The 17536-nt window shown below is 36.2% G+C and overlaps 1 protein-coding gene across 5 annotated transcripts in view; it reads left to right on the top strand.

The window, feature by feature from the left end:
- Positions 1-17536, top strand: part of SRBD1 (S1 RNA binding domain 1) — a 144468-nt gene that overhangs the window by 61799 nt on the left and 65133 nt on the right. For all 5 annotated transcript variants that reach the window (XM_067293159.1, XM_067293160.1, XM_067293157.1 and 2 more), the window contains one exon: positions 8029-8120. In XM_067293159.1, coding sequence (XP_067149260.1) covers positions 8029-8120 — 92 coding nt within the window. The remainder of the gene's footprint in view (positions 1-8028; positions 8121-17536) is intronic.

Raw genomic sequence — 17536 nt, 5'->3', positions numbered from 1 at the left:
GTTATATCTTGCAGTATTTCTCAAACCTATTTCATTCTGCTGGTAAAATGTAGTATACAGTCATCTTATTGCTTTAGTGTCAGACAGGAAATTTCATATCACCTCTTTGGGGAAGGGAACGATGGTGGTAGAAGAACTAAAATCAGAGAATTTTGAACTCTTATGGTTCTGTAGTCAGTGAAATATTTTATCTGGGCTACTTTTTCTGCATTCATCCAAATAAGGAAGCTAACAGAACTGGGCTGCATTTTCCAGAGAAGTAACTTTTTTTTAAAGGAAAAGCTTTTACATCGCATGCCACAGTTTGTGTGTGTGTGTCCATGTTGTTGAAACCTATTTTGCACTCACAAAGAGGCAGACAGGTTGTGTGGCTCAGAATGTAATTGCTCTTATACTTGAAATAACCTTTTATTATGTTGGAATTCTTGCAAAATGCTCTTAGGATGTAAAATCAACACAGTGTCCTCTCTTACACCGCAGAGCAGCGAAGGTCTAAAATGTTGGGTTTTATGTTTATGCTAATATTTCCCAGCTTGCACGGAAGTGGGCAGTACTTGAAGATAATTACTTTAGTAATTGCATTTTTGGATATATTTCCTAATTTTCCAGTCTCTGTTATGCATTTCATTTGTTCTCTGAGATTTGGCTGCAGGTCTTTGTAGTTAAACTGGCTTTGACTTTCTTGTATCCCTTTTAATTTCTTATGAAGTCGAGACATGGAGGCATTCTTTCATTTTCTCTGATGTGGAAAGATTATAATTTGGTGTTTTAAAATGTTAAACAAATGCAACTTTATTTTTTGCATATTGATCTTCATCTTAAAGTGCATACCTCAATTCTGTAGTGAAGTTTAGTTCTGTATAAGCATACTGGAAAAAAGGGGAAAACAAATACCATTCTTAGACTTATTATTTTAAGATATATGCCACTTTTAATGACTTGAACCAATGATGCAAACTGTGATTAGATTTTTTGCTGAACACTGAAATAAACAGACCTCATTCCATTCTATTCAGTAGATTTGAAAAACAGAAGCTGTGTACCAAGACATCTATCTGCTTGTCTGGTGCTAAATGTCATTTGTGTGTGAACGGGAGAAAAATGCATATAACAACACATTTGTTTTGTTAGCTTTACATTTTATCTGAAGAGGAATCCTCAAGAAGCTGCCTTTCTCTGAAGTACCATTGAAAACCTATATCTAAAATTAAATTTCTGTTTATTTGTTTATTTGAAGAACATGTTTTGAATATCTATTCCAATTTAATACTGTTCAGATGTTTTAATAGTTACTACAAAGTTCCCCACTGTAACACACATGAAAAATATAAATGAATGCTCACAAAAGAACAGTTCTTACTCGAATATTAAGTGCTCAAGTGATAAAAAGACACTTGAGCCCAAACCTAGGCCTACGAGGTCGAGCATATCATATGAAGGTCAGATGTCTGCAGTCACTAGAGTCAGAGAGGGGGGAGACTGATGCATGAATTATTACAGCCTCTGCGAATTAATGGAGGGCATACTGACTTTGGGAGATGACATAGTATGAGATAACCAGGCAGACAAGATCAAGTGGGTCAAAAGAACAGAGACAGTGGGAAATACAAACAATAGATTTCCAATTGTGTAAGTTTGTTCTTTCCCTGCACGAAGGTGACTAAACCCTTAACTAGTTTGCAGCATGTATTGAAATACATAGTGAAATTGGTCCCAGGTTAAGTTTACCTTAATGCAGTGATGGTTGCCTTGAAATTCTGGCATTTCAGAAGCTGCTCCATAAGCTGCTCATTGTACCTGCTGTAGGACCAGCAAGCTGTTTCAGAAGTAGATTTGAGACTGAAAGAGATACTGTTGTGCTGTATTCTAACTTGCTGCACAACAGGGGTCCTGGTTTGAAACAGCTGAGAAATAATTTTTGCTTTAAAAAGGAGGTTATGAATTGGTCAGGAAGAGATTTCTTTGCTGTTCTTTGCATTTTCTAGTAAATTTTGCAAAATACTAAGCTGGTTAATTCACACATGGATAGAAATGTTTACAGGCTTTTTTGTTGTTAATTCAAAACCACTCATTATAAGCAGAATTTCACATAATACTTTCTATGGAAACTTACAGAATGCAGTTGAGCAGCAATGAGAGGACCACATTGTTTACAATTGCTTATGATTTGTTAGGATATCTGAAGACGCTTTGTGTGCTTAACTTCTTGGATGCTTGGGAACTCCTGAATGGAAGCAATTCTGTAAAACTTGCTTTCCCCACAACTGTCTCTAAGTGAATGGCAGTCGCTGTGAGCTTTTCTGCTGTACTGTCGCAAAAGAAAGCTATAACACCTCGACTTGTCTCATGTGACTTTTGAAAGGTGGATTTTCATATAAACAAAATTTATGAGCTACATAAACTAATGTTTCCTTGAAAGCAATTTGTTTAATTATTGTAAAATACATTTAATGCTGAAATATTTACTGAGTTTTATATATTATTAAAATTTAAAGTCTTCAGATTGTTTAAAGGCACAGATGAAGAATTGTGTGTTTCTTGACTTCATTTTGTTGAATAATGGTTGGTTTCTAATATTTTTTTATCGTGGTCCCAACATCTTCCTTTGCAGTACCACTAGCTCATTGGAGGTGAGGGAAAGACCAGATTTTGCATTTAATTGCATCTGTCGGAATAAACAGGCTTTCTCAAATGTTTGGGCTTTTTTCTCCTTGAATATGTCATTGAGTATATGCCAGATCCTTTTTATCTTGCACTTTCATGACATTTGTTCCTCGCGAGACAAAAAAAAAAATGGCTGTACCACGTCAGACCCCAGCACTGTCAAGTCTCATATCCTGTTCCTGTGGTGAAGTGCCGGCTGCTGAATAAATTGCAACGTTTCACTGTGCCTGCCCTGGCCTGCAGTTTCCCGTGGGCCGTATTGATCCCCTCCCCAGCAGAAGGAGCCGTGTTGAGTGTTCAGGGACTGGAGTGCCCACCTACGCGACCAGGGTGCTGAGGCAGCAGAGAGACCCTGGGGACGGCAGGCAACTGCCCACCACGGCAAGAAACTCCTCGTCCCATGCCACCTGCAGCTCGCGTCCATAACAGCAAGGAGCTGGATGGGCTGTCAGAGTCGCTCCTGCCTTGGGCTGTGTCCTGCTTGACATTAAAGGAAAGAGAGTCACAAGCCAAAGCGATTATTGCTGTTTCATATGAGGAGTCTCTTTGACCTCCCCTAGCTGGTGATGATCAGTGGCCAAAAGCAGGTACCTAGGGAAGGTATAAGGCAAGTGTATATATGCTATTGCTCTAGCACTTCCCTACCTCTCAACCGTTCTCAGTTCTAGGCACTTATGGAGCTGAATGCAGCTTCTGTGTTTTCAGTAAGGCCCATGGATTTCTCTTTCATGAACTTCCGTGAAAAACTGGGCCCATTTTGTGGTCAGCATTCCCTGTGATTTCTGCATGACCACAGTTTTCTCCCAAATGTTAATATTGGTCTCCTCTTTGTTCTGTTATTGTTTTTTAAAATGTTACTTTAAAGGCTTTCAGTTGTAAACCAGGGTGAGTGGTTTCAGAGGCTGTAGAAATAGTAAGTTGTGTAGAATTGTATAAAGTTACTTTTTCCTTTGCTGTAGGTTATTAATCCAGCATTACATTCAGTTTTAGGGAACTGACTTCTGTGTAATAAAATAGTTTTAAATGTTGGTAAGATTCATGAAAATGTTGGAAAGCCGTATCTATCTTTAACTCAGGAAGCCTCCAGCCTGATGTATATGTTTCTCCTTCATATGCGTATGTTACAGATTTTTATGCATAGCTTATAAGTGCCTGGGAGTGACTAGAATTTTTTTTCAGTGAAACATTATTACCTAAAAACATTGTGAGCTTTTAAAAAATGTTCCATTATATGCAAGTATATGAAATTAATATGTTTAAGCAGTTTTCGATAATTCTAGTGTGCTAAATGTAATTTTTACCATTAGGCATTTTTGTATTTTCAAATTATCTTTTCATGTGAAATATATAATATTAATTTAAGCTGAGTTAGAAAATAATTTATTCTAGTAAGTGTTAAAAGGCATTCCTACCTAAAGCTTTTAAAATACAGCTTAGCATAGTGTCTAGCATAAAGCCGATGGACCACCAGGTGGTGCTAGTGGAATATGTTTAATGATGGATTAGCAGTACTTAGAATGAGTCTTAATAAACGTGAGAGATCTGCCCAGTATACAAAGATTTACTTTCTCTGCAACAGGACTGGTAGTACAGTTAATAAAAATAAATTGAATAATTGTGTAGTGGATTTGTGCTCAAGTGAAGTTTGGGCACTTTTAAAAAATTGCATATAGATCCTGAGAATAAACATTTAGTCTGTAGGATGGATAATGCAGCAGACAGTATGGAGGCATATTCCCAGATTCTTTACCAACTTTTTTGTTAAGTCAGACAGCAGTTTATGAAACTTGTCAGTTCATATATTATAAGCACTTTGCATATCATGACTACTGTTTCTAATTGATTGTTTATCAATTACATATTGATTTCCAATAGGAAAATACAGCTTTTTTAGTAATGTTGTTTTAAGTGTTATGATTTTGGCCAGTACAAGAACCATTCCTGCAAGTCTAAAGGAATGCACAGGAATATGGATTTTCTATGATTTAGAAGTTTGGGGGGGTTTAGGGCATTGTTTGGCTTAAAAAGTCAAATTAGAAACAAATTCTAATTTTAAAGATACACAGATTTTTAGCTACAATTTTTAAGAGTACCTGCATTCCAGTGATTCAAAAGCAATCTTTTATGAGGGCTTTCTTTTGATTCTCTTGAAAATACTTTGTTTGTTTGTTTGGAGTTTGTGAGTTTTGTTGTGTTTAAAGGCAAAGCAAAAACAACAACAGGGTTAAGCAACAGTGTGGACCAAAGTAGTCCAGAGTAAGTGGCCCACTGATCTTAGCAGGTTTATTTTTGGCCTAATGTGCTCTGCCATAAAATATGCGGATTCTTTGAAAAAAGTGTTTTACAACATTAAATTAGTCTATGTTGTCCTATGTAATATCTCCCCTAAAGAGTAATAGGATTTAAAAAAAAAAATACAAAAAAGGCTGTGAACCAAAGTGTATCTTCTCCTGTCAAAAAAAACAAAACGTAAAACAATAGAAACCAAAAATCCCCAAACCTTTTTCTCTTGTTGTAATCCTAGTACTGTGACCAAGCTAAAGTGTTTTAGTATGTATGTGCCAATGTCACATTAGTAACTGCCTCACTGTAGCTAAAAACAACCTAAATAAAACCACATGACAAGCGCTAATAGGTCTGTAAACTCTTGGTTGACTGTGGTTGAACCAACCAGAGAACAGTTTCTTTGGAATTTGTGGCCCTATGCATTTATTCTGGATAACAACTTTTATTTAATGTCTGGGTTTTACTGTCTCAGTTAGGAACAACAGTTGTAACCAAGGTCCTGTATGAGTGGAAATTCTTCCTTTTTCAAGTCAGCTATACCAAATACTTCACAGAATATATGCGTACATACAAAACCACCTCACAGTGGATGTCAAATATCCAGCGTATGCTTCTTCTGAAAGTGCTCTTCATATTTTGTTTTCCTGCTCAAGGCAAATCTTTGCTTGGATTCCTCCTTAGTCTGTGCTGCCCTCCTCCCCCTCCCAGCGACGTGTGTAAATTTTCTTGAGAAAAGGAAATGTGCTCTTTTCAACTGTTTTTTTTTCCCTCCTATCCTAAATTTAATTTTATTAACTCATTTTAGCAACAAACTTTTTTTTTTGCTACCTACTTTAAAATTTGGCAGAGCAATTCACTTTGACTGCCATAGAATCGTAGTATTGCATTCATCTTATTTCTGAAAATTGTCTATTTATCATTAATGAGAATCAGTAAAATGTCAAGTGCCTTACAATTCCCAGCCAAGTCACTTTTTTTTTTTTAACTGTACAACATACTGAAACGGATCAAGCAATAAGTTGTGTGCAGTAATACATTTTATAGTACAGCATTGTAAATGTGTGCAAAACATTGAATGTGGGTTTTTTTTAATGGAAGTGTAATATGCATAGAAAATGTATTAAATTTAGAAATAGCATTAAAGGTTAACTTTTGGTTCTATTTGAATACTGAGATTGAAGAGAGGTTAGTTAAAAGCTGTTGGAAGTATGTGCTAATGTGTGTGGTTTTTTGGAAGCAATTTCTCTTTCATGAAAAAAGGGAGAGTTTGCCAGATGCTGCCTTTATAATGTGTGAACAGCTTAAGAAATACATTCTGTTGCATTGTTCGGTAAACTACCAGTTCATCAGAAAAATCATTTTGATGAGATTTCTGTCAACATCTTCATTTTTCAGCAGTTGCATTTTTGTGATATGACTGTATTTTGGAATTAGTTTTGTTGGTGACTCTCAATTATTGTCTGTTACGGGACTATATTCTGAATGCCGTTTATGCTGAAGGAATGCCCACAACATTGAATCTTTTAAAAAGATCGTGGAATAGTTTCATTTTCCTTTGCCTCACTCAGCTTGCTGACCAACTGGTCTGTGCAATTTGTGCTCTGTTCAGCCAGTTGCTTGGATTGTTCTGGAGTTACGCTAATACAAATGAGAACAGGATTTTATTCTCTGTATTTATTGAAAGATCCAGTCTGTTTGTAATAATGAAATGTTCATTAGAGATTCCAGTAACTATAAAATCTGACTTGTGTGTACAGCACTTTACAAATTCCAGTTTAGATTGAATAGATAATTTTAAAAAAAAAATTTGTAAAAACCTTGCTACATTCAAATTCGTCCTTTTTTTTTTTTTTTTTTTTTACTTTATTTATTGCCAGTACTGAATGACTGAATGGAAGTGTGTTTTATCTCTGAACTGTTCTCAGCTTCTCTACAGGGAGGGGCTTCTAACTATCAGTTTCTTTATTCAAAAATTTGACCTACTAAATGTTCTTAAAGGGAAAATGTACGGTCTCATTTAGGAACCTATAAAGGAAACATGATTGTATTGAAAGGTCTGCTTTTTAAGGATTGTGGTTACTCTGCTTGTGGAGAACATGAGGTTATTCTAAGAGGGGAATAGTAATAGTAAAAATATTTCTGAAATTGATAGTGTTCCTTTTCAGTGCAGTAGTTGTATCATGCCTTAATAACGAAACTTGAATTTCAGGTTGATAAAAGTTATTGGAAGAAGTATGCTATTGATTTTAGTGGTGTCAAAATTTCACAGCTGAAAATAAACATATACTGTGAACATTTCATTGCTGTTTTCTCTTGAGTGGAACTAGAGCACTTGAGGGTTTTATTAATTATATGGTGTGATTTGAATTGGTGAGTTTATCATTATTACTGAATGAATTAGAGGTGTGCTGCAGATGCATAAACTATAGTTTGACTTACTGAAGACATGCCATCTGTGTTTTTCTTTGGGGAGGGCAAGGAGATCAGAAGGAATACTGTATTAAGTTTTGCCGAGAAGTGAGCTGCAGTTCTGTGATTCAGTCTACATAGAGCTGTTTTTTCCTGAATATTTTAGGCAGTTTGCTTTAGCTAAAGCATGTGCAAACCAACACCCCCCCACACACACACGCATGCAGGTTTATGTAATAGTTTAATTAACATTAGACTTCACAATTTGATTCTTTAATGAAATTGCCAGTTAGGTAATGGTGCTTTGCGTTTGTTTATTTGTTTATGCAGACTGCATTTCCTGTTGACTGCTAGTAATGCTTGTTTCTCATGCTTGTTTTCTCCATTATAAGATTAATATGGAGTTTGATATCATGGACAGTTTGTATTTATAATAGGGCTGGAATTGAACAAGAAAAGATGTTGCAGGTCAGGGATAGGTGTTGGCATTTATGGAGGTATTTTCCTGTGTCTGTACTGTTTTATAAGCATACAGTTAATTCAAAATATTTTTAAAACATGAGACTTAAAAAAAAAAAAAAAATCAAATAATTCACGTGCTAACAAAGTCTTTCAATGGTGGTGTTCTCAGTTGTGCATTCTTTAACTTTTTGCTATTTTATTTTGTAGCATTGTCAGTGAAGCAGGAGCATCTATCTACAGTGTTAGTCCAGAAGCATCTAAGGAAATGCCAGACCTAGACCCTAACCTAAGAAGTGCAGGTAAGAAGTATATTTTATTTTATCATCATTTCAACATGGGGCTCAATTCTCACTTCTCTGACTGTATTGTTTATAATGTTAAATACAATAAGGGTCAAATGTATAGAGAGTGAAGGTTTTGATTGCTTTGTTTCTGAACTTTAATTTGGCATTAGCTTTATTCTTGCATCATTTCACATTCGAAGTCCTAGGTCCTAGTGCTATCCATTAATGACCACATCTTCTACCACCACCTGTAATGTAAAGGTCATTGTGGATATATTCCTTCAATAGGATGGTACACGTGAATTTATGGGGATTAATATAGCCAATAAATTGCGTAACCTTTGTTGCACGTTGCACGTGTCCATGCCTATAAGAGCTAGACTTTCCCTCTTTTCTTTTCCTCCTTATAAGTACACAGATGTCTCTAACAATCCTTAAACATTTTAAGGGCTAGGAGAACAGTAAGATTAGAACAGATGTTTGTCTTCATCTTGAATGATGATGATGGCACTTTTGCTTTCCTTGTGATCACTTCTGAAGTGTTTATGTAGCTGAATACAGTCCTGGAGAAATACTGTTTAGTTTTAGTTAAAAACAAACAAACAAAAAAACACTTTAGCATAAATGTTACTGACATATAATATAGTCTATGTCTTCAGAATACACAAGTGTAATCACTGTTATAATTAAAATTTTCAGTGTTTGGTTAAAGAGTAGTTTTAAAGGTCACGCTCTTAGCAACGTCACTGGTGTCCAAGTTCTACTCATGGAATTGGTTTATTGGGAGACAGCTGTAAGGGCAGATCTAAGGTTATTTGGGATTACTTCCTTTGTGTATTTTTTATTTGCAACTCTTTTATAGTTGTGTCATCAACCCTTACTTTTTAGTTTCTTGATTTTCCTGCAACTGCTGTCGTACTGAATCAAATAAATCACATTTAAGAGTGCAGCAACACTGTCACGATACAAGTCTTTTCCAGTCAAAATGATAGTATTCTTAGTCTTAATGTTCCATTAGCAGGTTATTGACTTGGAAATTGTGAGGAGGGTGTAGAAATGGGTCATCAGAAACCAGTTCTGAAGTCGTGTGGTATTTGAGGATAGAAATTTCCAGGGTTCCTCATATGATCCCTTTCCTCTTATTTCCTCAAAGGGAAAAAAGGATTTGCATTAATTTGATATTTCAAGTGGATGTTTTACAGGAATAGTCTCTAAATGTCTATTTCAACCCTTCCCTTCCCAGGACAGGCCTCTAGCTTTTTGTTTGGCTCTTTCCTTCCTGTCTGCTCACTTACTCCATGGTGATTACTTTTTCCTTGGGCCAAGGAGATCTTGAATGTGTCATGGTATGGCCAGAGTGAATATTAGACTTGTGACGTTTCTGTGTTTCAGACAGATGTCACTAATTTTCCCTTGGGCCAAAGTTTTTTCTATTTCTGTATATTTTTCTGTTGCTTGTTAAAGATGTTCTTAGAGTTGATGTAAATGAACAGAAAAATACTAGAAAAGGAAGAAATCTAATTATCAACAATATACTTTTCCAGATATTCCTGGGTGTTTTTTTTTCTTTTCCAGATATTCCTGGGTTTTCTTAATGTTTCTGAAGTTGATTTCTGAAAAATTTGTTTCCTGCTGTGCATCAAATACAGTAAATGAAAATCAAATTTGTAATACATGACCAACTTCAATATTAATTATCTAGAGTCCACCATTCATTTTTACTGGGAGCTGCTTCAGGCATCACTTACATGCTGTTGCATCTGGACTGAAAATAGCAGCTCTTTTACCATTCTGCAGCAGGACTGTAGAATGGATAGAAATTGAAAAAGGATAGGACAGAAAGTAAAAACCAATTGCTTAGTCCCATGAATATCACTTTTTATGGAACTGACAGATATAAGGTTTTTTATTAAAATATTTTAAAAATTTTTAGACTTTTTTTTTTTTCCAGTTTGTAATTAGGTGCACTAAAGCTGTGGACACATTTTTTTTTTCAAGCTGAAAGTGAATATGTGACATGATACTAGAGGAATGATTTGGGGGTTTTGCCCAAAAATTTAATTTTCAGCAAATATAAACGTGATTACATGGTGTCAAAGCTGACTTGTTTTTTTATTTTAATTGTTGTGTTACATCATGTCAAGTTTTGTGCTTACATGATAGTGTTTAGTACATTAAAGGAAGCTGACAGCTGCATGATGAAGTGTGACATAGTTAAAATAAAAGGTACAACAGACGTGAGATATCTGTGATCTTAACACAGTTTGCCACTTTAACACTTCTCTGAACGCAAACTTGATAGAAGGGGTCTTTTTGTGGGGGCAGGGAGGAATTACATAGGTAAGTCTCTCTTTGCCTATCAGGTATGTGAATGTACAATATTAAATAATGCATTTTAAATAACTCACTTTTACATCTTGTCTTATTTCTCAGTCGTATTTACTGTGCTGTTTAGCAACTGTTCTCAGTCAGTTCTCATTTCACATATAGAAGTAGAAGATACTGATCCTGATAAAAATATTATCTTATTAATTTCTTCTTGGATAAGTGTTTGTATGGGGGGGAAATCAGTTAAGCCAAGAACTCAACTGGTTATTTTTCTTTCAGCTGTCTTTTAAGATAATGGATATTGCATGTTTGTAATAAATCATTGAGAAAAGTCACATTAAAAACTAACTGTGTTTGCATAAACTATAGTTGAAGGACTTTACAGTCATCGGTATAGCACTTTTAACCGCTATTGTACTTATTTGAAAAAATGCTTGTTTCATAAACCATTTGCTTTTCTCTACAGTGCAGCATAAATGGGTTAGGCTCTATCTAACTTTAGAACCATCCTCCAGAGATGGCTCCCTTTCTTCAATCTGGTTCTAGGCAATATCAGCTCCTGTATCAATCTGTTACGTTGAACCAGGTTCCCTAAAATGTTTGTAGCACCAAGTATGAATATTTCATAAAAAGCAGAAGCTTCTATATTGCTATTCAAATTCCTATAAAATCTTGTAGAATGGAGTTCAACTACCGGGATAGTGAAGAACTTAATGAAACCTAGTTACTTGTGTTTGAGTAGTGTGAGAAGGTATATATCTCCTTCTGACAGTCGTTGTAGGATTAATGAGCAAAACAGCTATTTCTCAGTCTCACAGAATTAGGAGGTAAGAGGCTTATAGGCAGAGCAATAAAAGGATTTCCTACTTGATAGGCTGAGGAAGTTTAGCTGCAGCAGATTAGGAGGGTACTGCCTAAAGAACAAGCCACTGGAGTTCAAGAATTGGAGGTTTTGGATAAATTTGCCATAGAGAGTTGCAACTTGAGAGAGAAAGGAATAAAAAGCTTCCTTGACCTCTCCTTCCCAAAAGCCGTTCCTAAGAACAGGCTGAAGAGCTTTGGTGAGCTTTTATTTGTGGCAGCTTTAAGTTGGAGTTTTTCATTGCAACTTGTACATGAGACCTTCCCTTGGGATACTCTGGGTCTCTCTGTGGTTGAGATTTGCTTGTGCCTTTTTTAATGGAAGGTCTGGATGCCAGTTTCCCTTTGAAGTAGCTGTAAACATCATGTTCAATAAACAGTTACTGTGCATTGCAAGTTTACCAATAATTCTCCTTGCCATTAGTTAGCCTTCTTTCATTATAAGAGTGGTTGAGAAGGCTGTTTTGATGTGGTGTTCTTTGTACGAGTGAGAGAAAAGAGCTAAAGTCAGTGGTGGTGAGCATTCTTCCCTCAATAGATGGACTCTGTGATAATCAGTGTAGACCCATTTTCAGTTGTTGTCACTCTTATTCTGGGCTTGTGAACTCTGGAATTAAATGATCTTCCAAAGTTTGATTATCTTGCTCATGTTAGCTCCATCCTTTCCTATACAGTGTTGCTCAAGGGTTTGTTTTGTCATGCAGAACCTTTGCTCCTCATGGAAATGAGACTTCTGGGACAAGAAATAAGAAGAGTCTGTGCTGTTATCAATGCATAGACACTATGCCACTCTTGTTATTGCTCTCACATAACACTTCTTCACTTTTCTAGTTCCTTGTGGTTACAGAAACTTGTTGGCTGAAACTTGGACTAGACAAAATGGAAGGATTGTGGAGGGTCAGGTGAAGTATATGGAAAGAGTAACATGGATGACTTTTCTCAGTGTTGAAGGACTGATACCTAGAAATACTGACATCGGAATTTATATACTTCCTGGATGCCTACAAACTTCTTTTTATATATGCTCAGCTGGTGGTGGTGTTGTGCTTAGTACAAGGAGGAGAACAGATGCACCCTATATTTGTCATGTGCTCAAATCAGAAGTTTTACCTTCTTTTTTCATCTACATAATGTAAAAAGAAGTTGATCCAGTGGAACAGTCACCTCATTTCATCATGGTACCCAAGTCAAAGTTGAATGTTGCATAAGAATTCTAAGAAATGGAGGAAAGTGCCGAGTTCCAGAGAAACAGTGACATGATGGCTGGGAATGTTTATGAGAATGGGATTTTACCCTGGGCTAGATATACACCCAGTATTATAAAATGAGGAATGTCTTCATTTCATGAAATTGATTGATTACCTTTCATTTTGAGATGACTGTTCTAATAAAAAAGCAATCTCTTCTTTCTTCCAATATTTAAAAAGCAAAATAAAAACCTAATGTACTTCACTACATTGATTTACAAAAATGATGCAAACAAACCCAAACATGTAGAATTCTTTAAACATTGGGATAAGGTGGCAAATAGTTACTTTTTTTTCAGACGAACATTTATATTATCCCTTGCTAGAAGAGATCTCATGCTAAGCCCGTCTGATTTATTTCCATGCCTTAATCCATGTGCATTTGGATTTAAATTTGCAAATCTGTGTTCGGATGCTGAAACAGGAGTAACATACTTGTGTTTTTCTAATGCAGTGACTTTAAGAAGTCCATAGACCACATAACCCTGTCACCCAGTTAGCAAAGCAGTGAACCTCAATTGTAGATAAAATACTCCTAAAGTTACTTTTTGTAAAGATCTGGCGTACTAATAGAGCTAGAATATGTTCCATGTTCCATGCACAGGTATGACCTGCTATGGCAACTGCTGCTTGTAAAGGATGATTTCTGAGGATAAAGAGTCTGGGAGAGCAAAAGGTCACACGGCACAGCTTGCCTTAGCATTGTCAAATCCCATCTTCTTGTCTCCTCTCCACAGGGCAGAATACATTGGATTATTGTACACTCAAAGTTCAGCAAACCACTTGCACTTTTGCTTGCAAAAGAAAGCCTTATAGGCTTTTGGGGCTTGTTAGGACTTTGAGACTGTCATGCTGCAGGGTTTTATTCCCTTGGGTGCTGTTAAAGATAGAGACATACAGTTCGGAGCTGTCATAGTGGCCAGCAAATAGAAGGTAAAGATCAGAGAAAATGTAATTTCTTTTGACTTTATCTTAAGGAAAGTAAAACAATTTGATGATTAGATGTGTGGGACATAGTGCCTTGATGTCTACTTGAGCTAATTTCTTCATCTTCTTAAAAGAGCACTACTTCCCCTTGGCTACTCAGGAGAGAAGGTCATTTTTCAAAAACTTTATTGGACAGAAGTCTTATGGTTATACCACTCCCAGTGCTTCCTAAGTATAAGCTTCTCTCTACAGATAATCACAGAGGATTGGTACAAGTTCCACAAGTTTTCAGAAAGAGTTAGAAGAAAGGAAAGTAAGCTCTAAATTTTTATACATTAGAACATTTTTGCCTTGGCCACAAAATGTTATTCATTTCACTGGAGTGTGTGCAAATACAGCAGTACAAAATGGTATTGCATTTCCTCTTTAATCTGCTATATTCTATCGCATTTATGAAGGACTGAGTTGAATTGTGGTGTTGGAAAGGAAGAGATGCAGTAGGTTTTTTTGCTTGGTAAGTTTTTGTTTGTTTGTTTTAATTTTCCCTGAAATGAAGCAAAATGTCATCATCAAGATGTCACCTCAAGGTGAAGAAGGCTTGTTCCTTGTTGCCCCATAGTATCCAGCTCCTGCCAATGAGAAGAAGCTCGCCTGAAGGTGTGGACTGCATTCTACAGTTTGAGCAGAAGTTAAAGCAAATCTTTGCATAGTTTTTAAAAAACAGTATGTAACTGCAGTTAGTCTGGAAATGGTTGAGCTTCTTTAACTTGTACATAAACATGCATGCCTGCATCGGGATTCTGATACGTAGAAAAATGGTTTTGAATCACTTGGAAACAGTGGCACAATACTGGATTTTGTTACACAGGAGTTAAAGATGTTTTCCAGTCTTTACTGTTTTGCTGTTCTAGACAAGAATCTAAATCTTTTCCAATCTGTGCAAACTTAATGGCATGCAGGAGAGATGGCATATAACCATGCACATCCTGCTGATCTGCACTGTACCTCCTCTGAAGCTGTGGAACAGAGGAGTAGACTCGAGTTGAATCTTCCGAGCTGCGTAATCAAGACCCATGTAGATGTCCCTAGGCTTTCACCTCGTTACAGAATTAAAACAAGATTATTTTGAACTAAGTGAAAACTCTACTGCTTGGCTGTTTCGGGGTGAATATTTCCAATAAATTAAGAGACTTGTGTGTGTAGCTTTTACCTGAGCATCATTCTCTGCACTCTGTAAGTTAATGTTTGCAACTGATGTTTGATCTTTCCATACTTCATGGAAAGATGTGATGTTGGCCTTGCCTTCCTCTCATTTACCTATTTCTAATATGCCAGATGGGTCTGAATTCAGCAGAAGGAAGTGGCCGTTTACTTTCAGAGCATTGTTTGCTGTGCTTCTGAACAATCTGAAAATACCACACCACTTCTGTCTAGAAGTGATCTCCAGGAGCAGAGCATTAGTCGAGGTTCTGGTAAAGCCAGTTTCCACAAGCATAAAAGAATGATGGAAACAACTTTCTTCTCTCCCTATTCATGTAACATTCGTGTGTGTGTGTGTGTGTGTGTGTGTTTGTTTCAGTGTCTGTGTAATTTCCTTAGAAGGCTGTGTCGTTTCTTTGAAGCACTGAGCCAGGCAAGCAAGGAGTACAAGGCTGCTCTTTAATTTGAAGAGTTTTTTGTTTTGCTTTTAATATAGCAGTGTTATTGTCCAAAGCTGTTGTTCATAATATAGGCTTAGAAAAGGGCACTCTGGTCGCTTCTGAAAGGTTAATTTTTGTTGTTGACATGAATGAATAACTCTTACAGGTATAGAGCTTCAAGAAACCTTTACTTTTAGTAGTAATGTAGTTAGTGCCATGGTGATGCAGCTAAAAGTAATACCAGTGATCTGTATGTGAAATGTGTATGGGCAAATTCTACCTTTTAAGCCGAGCAGATGGGGAAAGTTTTCTCAATGTATACCATCCTGTAAGACTCATTTCAGGGTGGGGGGAGAAGGGAAATCATGTCAGGCTTCAGTTAAGTAATTATATATCTCCCTCCTCACTCTGAATAAAAAAAGTCCTGTGATATAGAAAATACCAGTGAGTAGCGGAAAGTGTTTGTGAGGATGTGTTTCTAAGAAAAATACTGACTTAAAGCATTGCAGTATTCACTTGTTGACGTTTTCTTTTTATATGTATTTCTTATTTCCTTTTTGTATTCAAGCCATCTCTTTTAAAGATTTTTGTTGTAAGTAAATAGAACATTGTCATTCATTATTTCATTAATCTTAAGCAAATAACAGATTATCAGTTTTATGGAGTTAAAAGTAAACTAAAATGTAATCTTTTTAAAACAAAAACCTGCTCACTTGCCACAGAAGAATTTTGGATGAAATGCAGCTGTTGAGCAGTTGCTTAAAATAAATTGCATACTTTAAACCCACCAAGAAGATATATGAGGATTCAAAACTGTGTCACAAATCCTGACCTACTGAGAAAGAATGCTTAGTGAAAAGACTACTGTACGTTTCACTGTATCCTTCTCAAGGGGGGTGAAATTCAGGTCAACAGGATAGAAAGCTTCCAGGACTCCGGAAACCTGAACAATCGATCACTGAGCAAACATTATTGCAGATACTTATGGAGAGTAATTGATCTTGAACACAATAATAGGCTTTATAAAAGGATTTAAATGAGTTGTAATGTCTCCATATCTACCCTGGTATGATATATTGACAGCAATTATACATGCATTTGTGAGTTAGTCTTTGATTACCTTAATATATTAATTTTTACTGAATTGACATTTGAAGTTTCAATCTAGACATCCAAAAAGCAAAGGTTGATTTAAAATGGGAGAGAGGGATGAGTTACTTGGATGTTCTTACAGTAACATGTCTCAGCAAGAACAAAATACTGAGGTTTTATAATAAAAATACAGAATGTTCTCATTTATGACAAAATTGAGGCTGAACTAATCATAGCCTAATAGCTTGTGATTGCCATATATTTATTTGTAAAACTATGCCCATTGCCTTCACATCTGGAAACCTCACGTTGTTTCAAAACACAAACAAATGCTCCCACTCACATGAGGTAGCTAAACTGTCACAGTTATTGACTGGGACACATTTTTATCCTTATATAAAGACCCATGTGTTTAAAGGAATGCCATCAGCATAAAACTCAGATTTTCGGCTGAAAATATTTTACTGCTTGTAGTGACAAGCAACACTTGAATGCTGCTGTAACTGAAAGAAATTAAATTATTTTTTTTTCTTCTTCCACCCATCATAATTTCTGGCAGCCTTTCATAGTGCATTTGGCAGAACTTTCTATGCTCATTTTTACTGTTTTCCCATCTACAGCCATTAAGCTCTTGCTTTATGGTGTGGTTCTTACATATAGCAATGCAAAAGGAGAACATTTTAATATGTGATTGTCTGAACCAAAGCAATTGGCAGGCTGCCCCAGAAACAGGCACAATACTTAACTATTTCTTATGGATTTTCTTGTGCAGTTCACTAGCTGTTCTTGCACCTTTAAGGTGCACATCTGATTTTGGCCCTAATGAATGGTTTATATCTATTCTGTTAGTGAGGGGAGGCAGGTAGCCTAATTAAAAAGTTAGCACTATTTCTGTTTTTATGGCTGACAGCTGACACAGCTGTCACATAATATTTACACAGCATATATACACTCTAGAGAAATAATTGGAAGACTGTTATGGGTCTTTTTTTTCCCCATTGCTGGGAGCGGACACTTCCCCCTCTCCCCCCTCCCAGTCCTTAAAAAGACTTTGCCTGAAGGCTTTTATCAGTGTTCCAGAGTGGAAACTGTACCCTTTTTTATCCCTGTGAAAAGTGTGGAATTGCTTGGTGTAGAAAGTAATAGTAAAAACAAATTTTAGAAATGTGATGAGTATGTATGGAGAAAATAGCCTTAATTTCAAATTTGTTGGTATGGAATTAAGACAGATTTGATCTTTTAAGACAGGAATAGCTGGATAACTAAGTATGTTTGCAAGTTCGTGAGGGCACATCTGCTCATTAGCCATTTGGAAACAGAACATTTTAACATAATT

The sequence above is a fragment of the Apteryx mantelli genome, chromosome 3, assembly GCF_036417845.1.
Source record: "Apteryx mantelli isolate bAptMan1 chromosome 3, bAptMan1.hap1, whole genome shotgun sequence".
NCBI lineage: Eukaryota > Metazoa > Chordata > Aves > Apterygiformes > Apterygidae > Apteryx > Apteryx mantelli.
The sequence above is the reverse complement of the archived record's forward strand: the minus strand, read 5'-3'. Positions and strand labels throughout refer to the sequence as shown.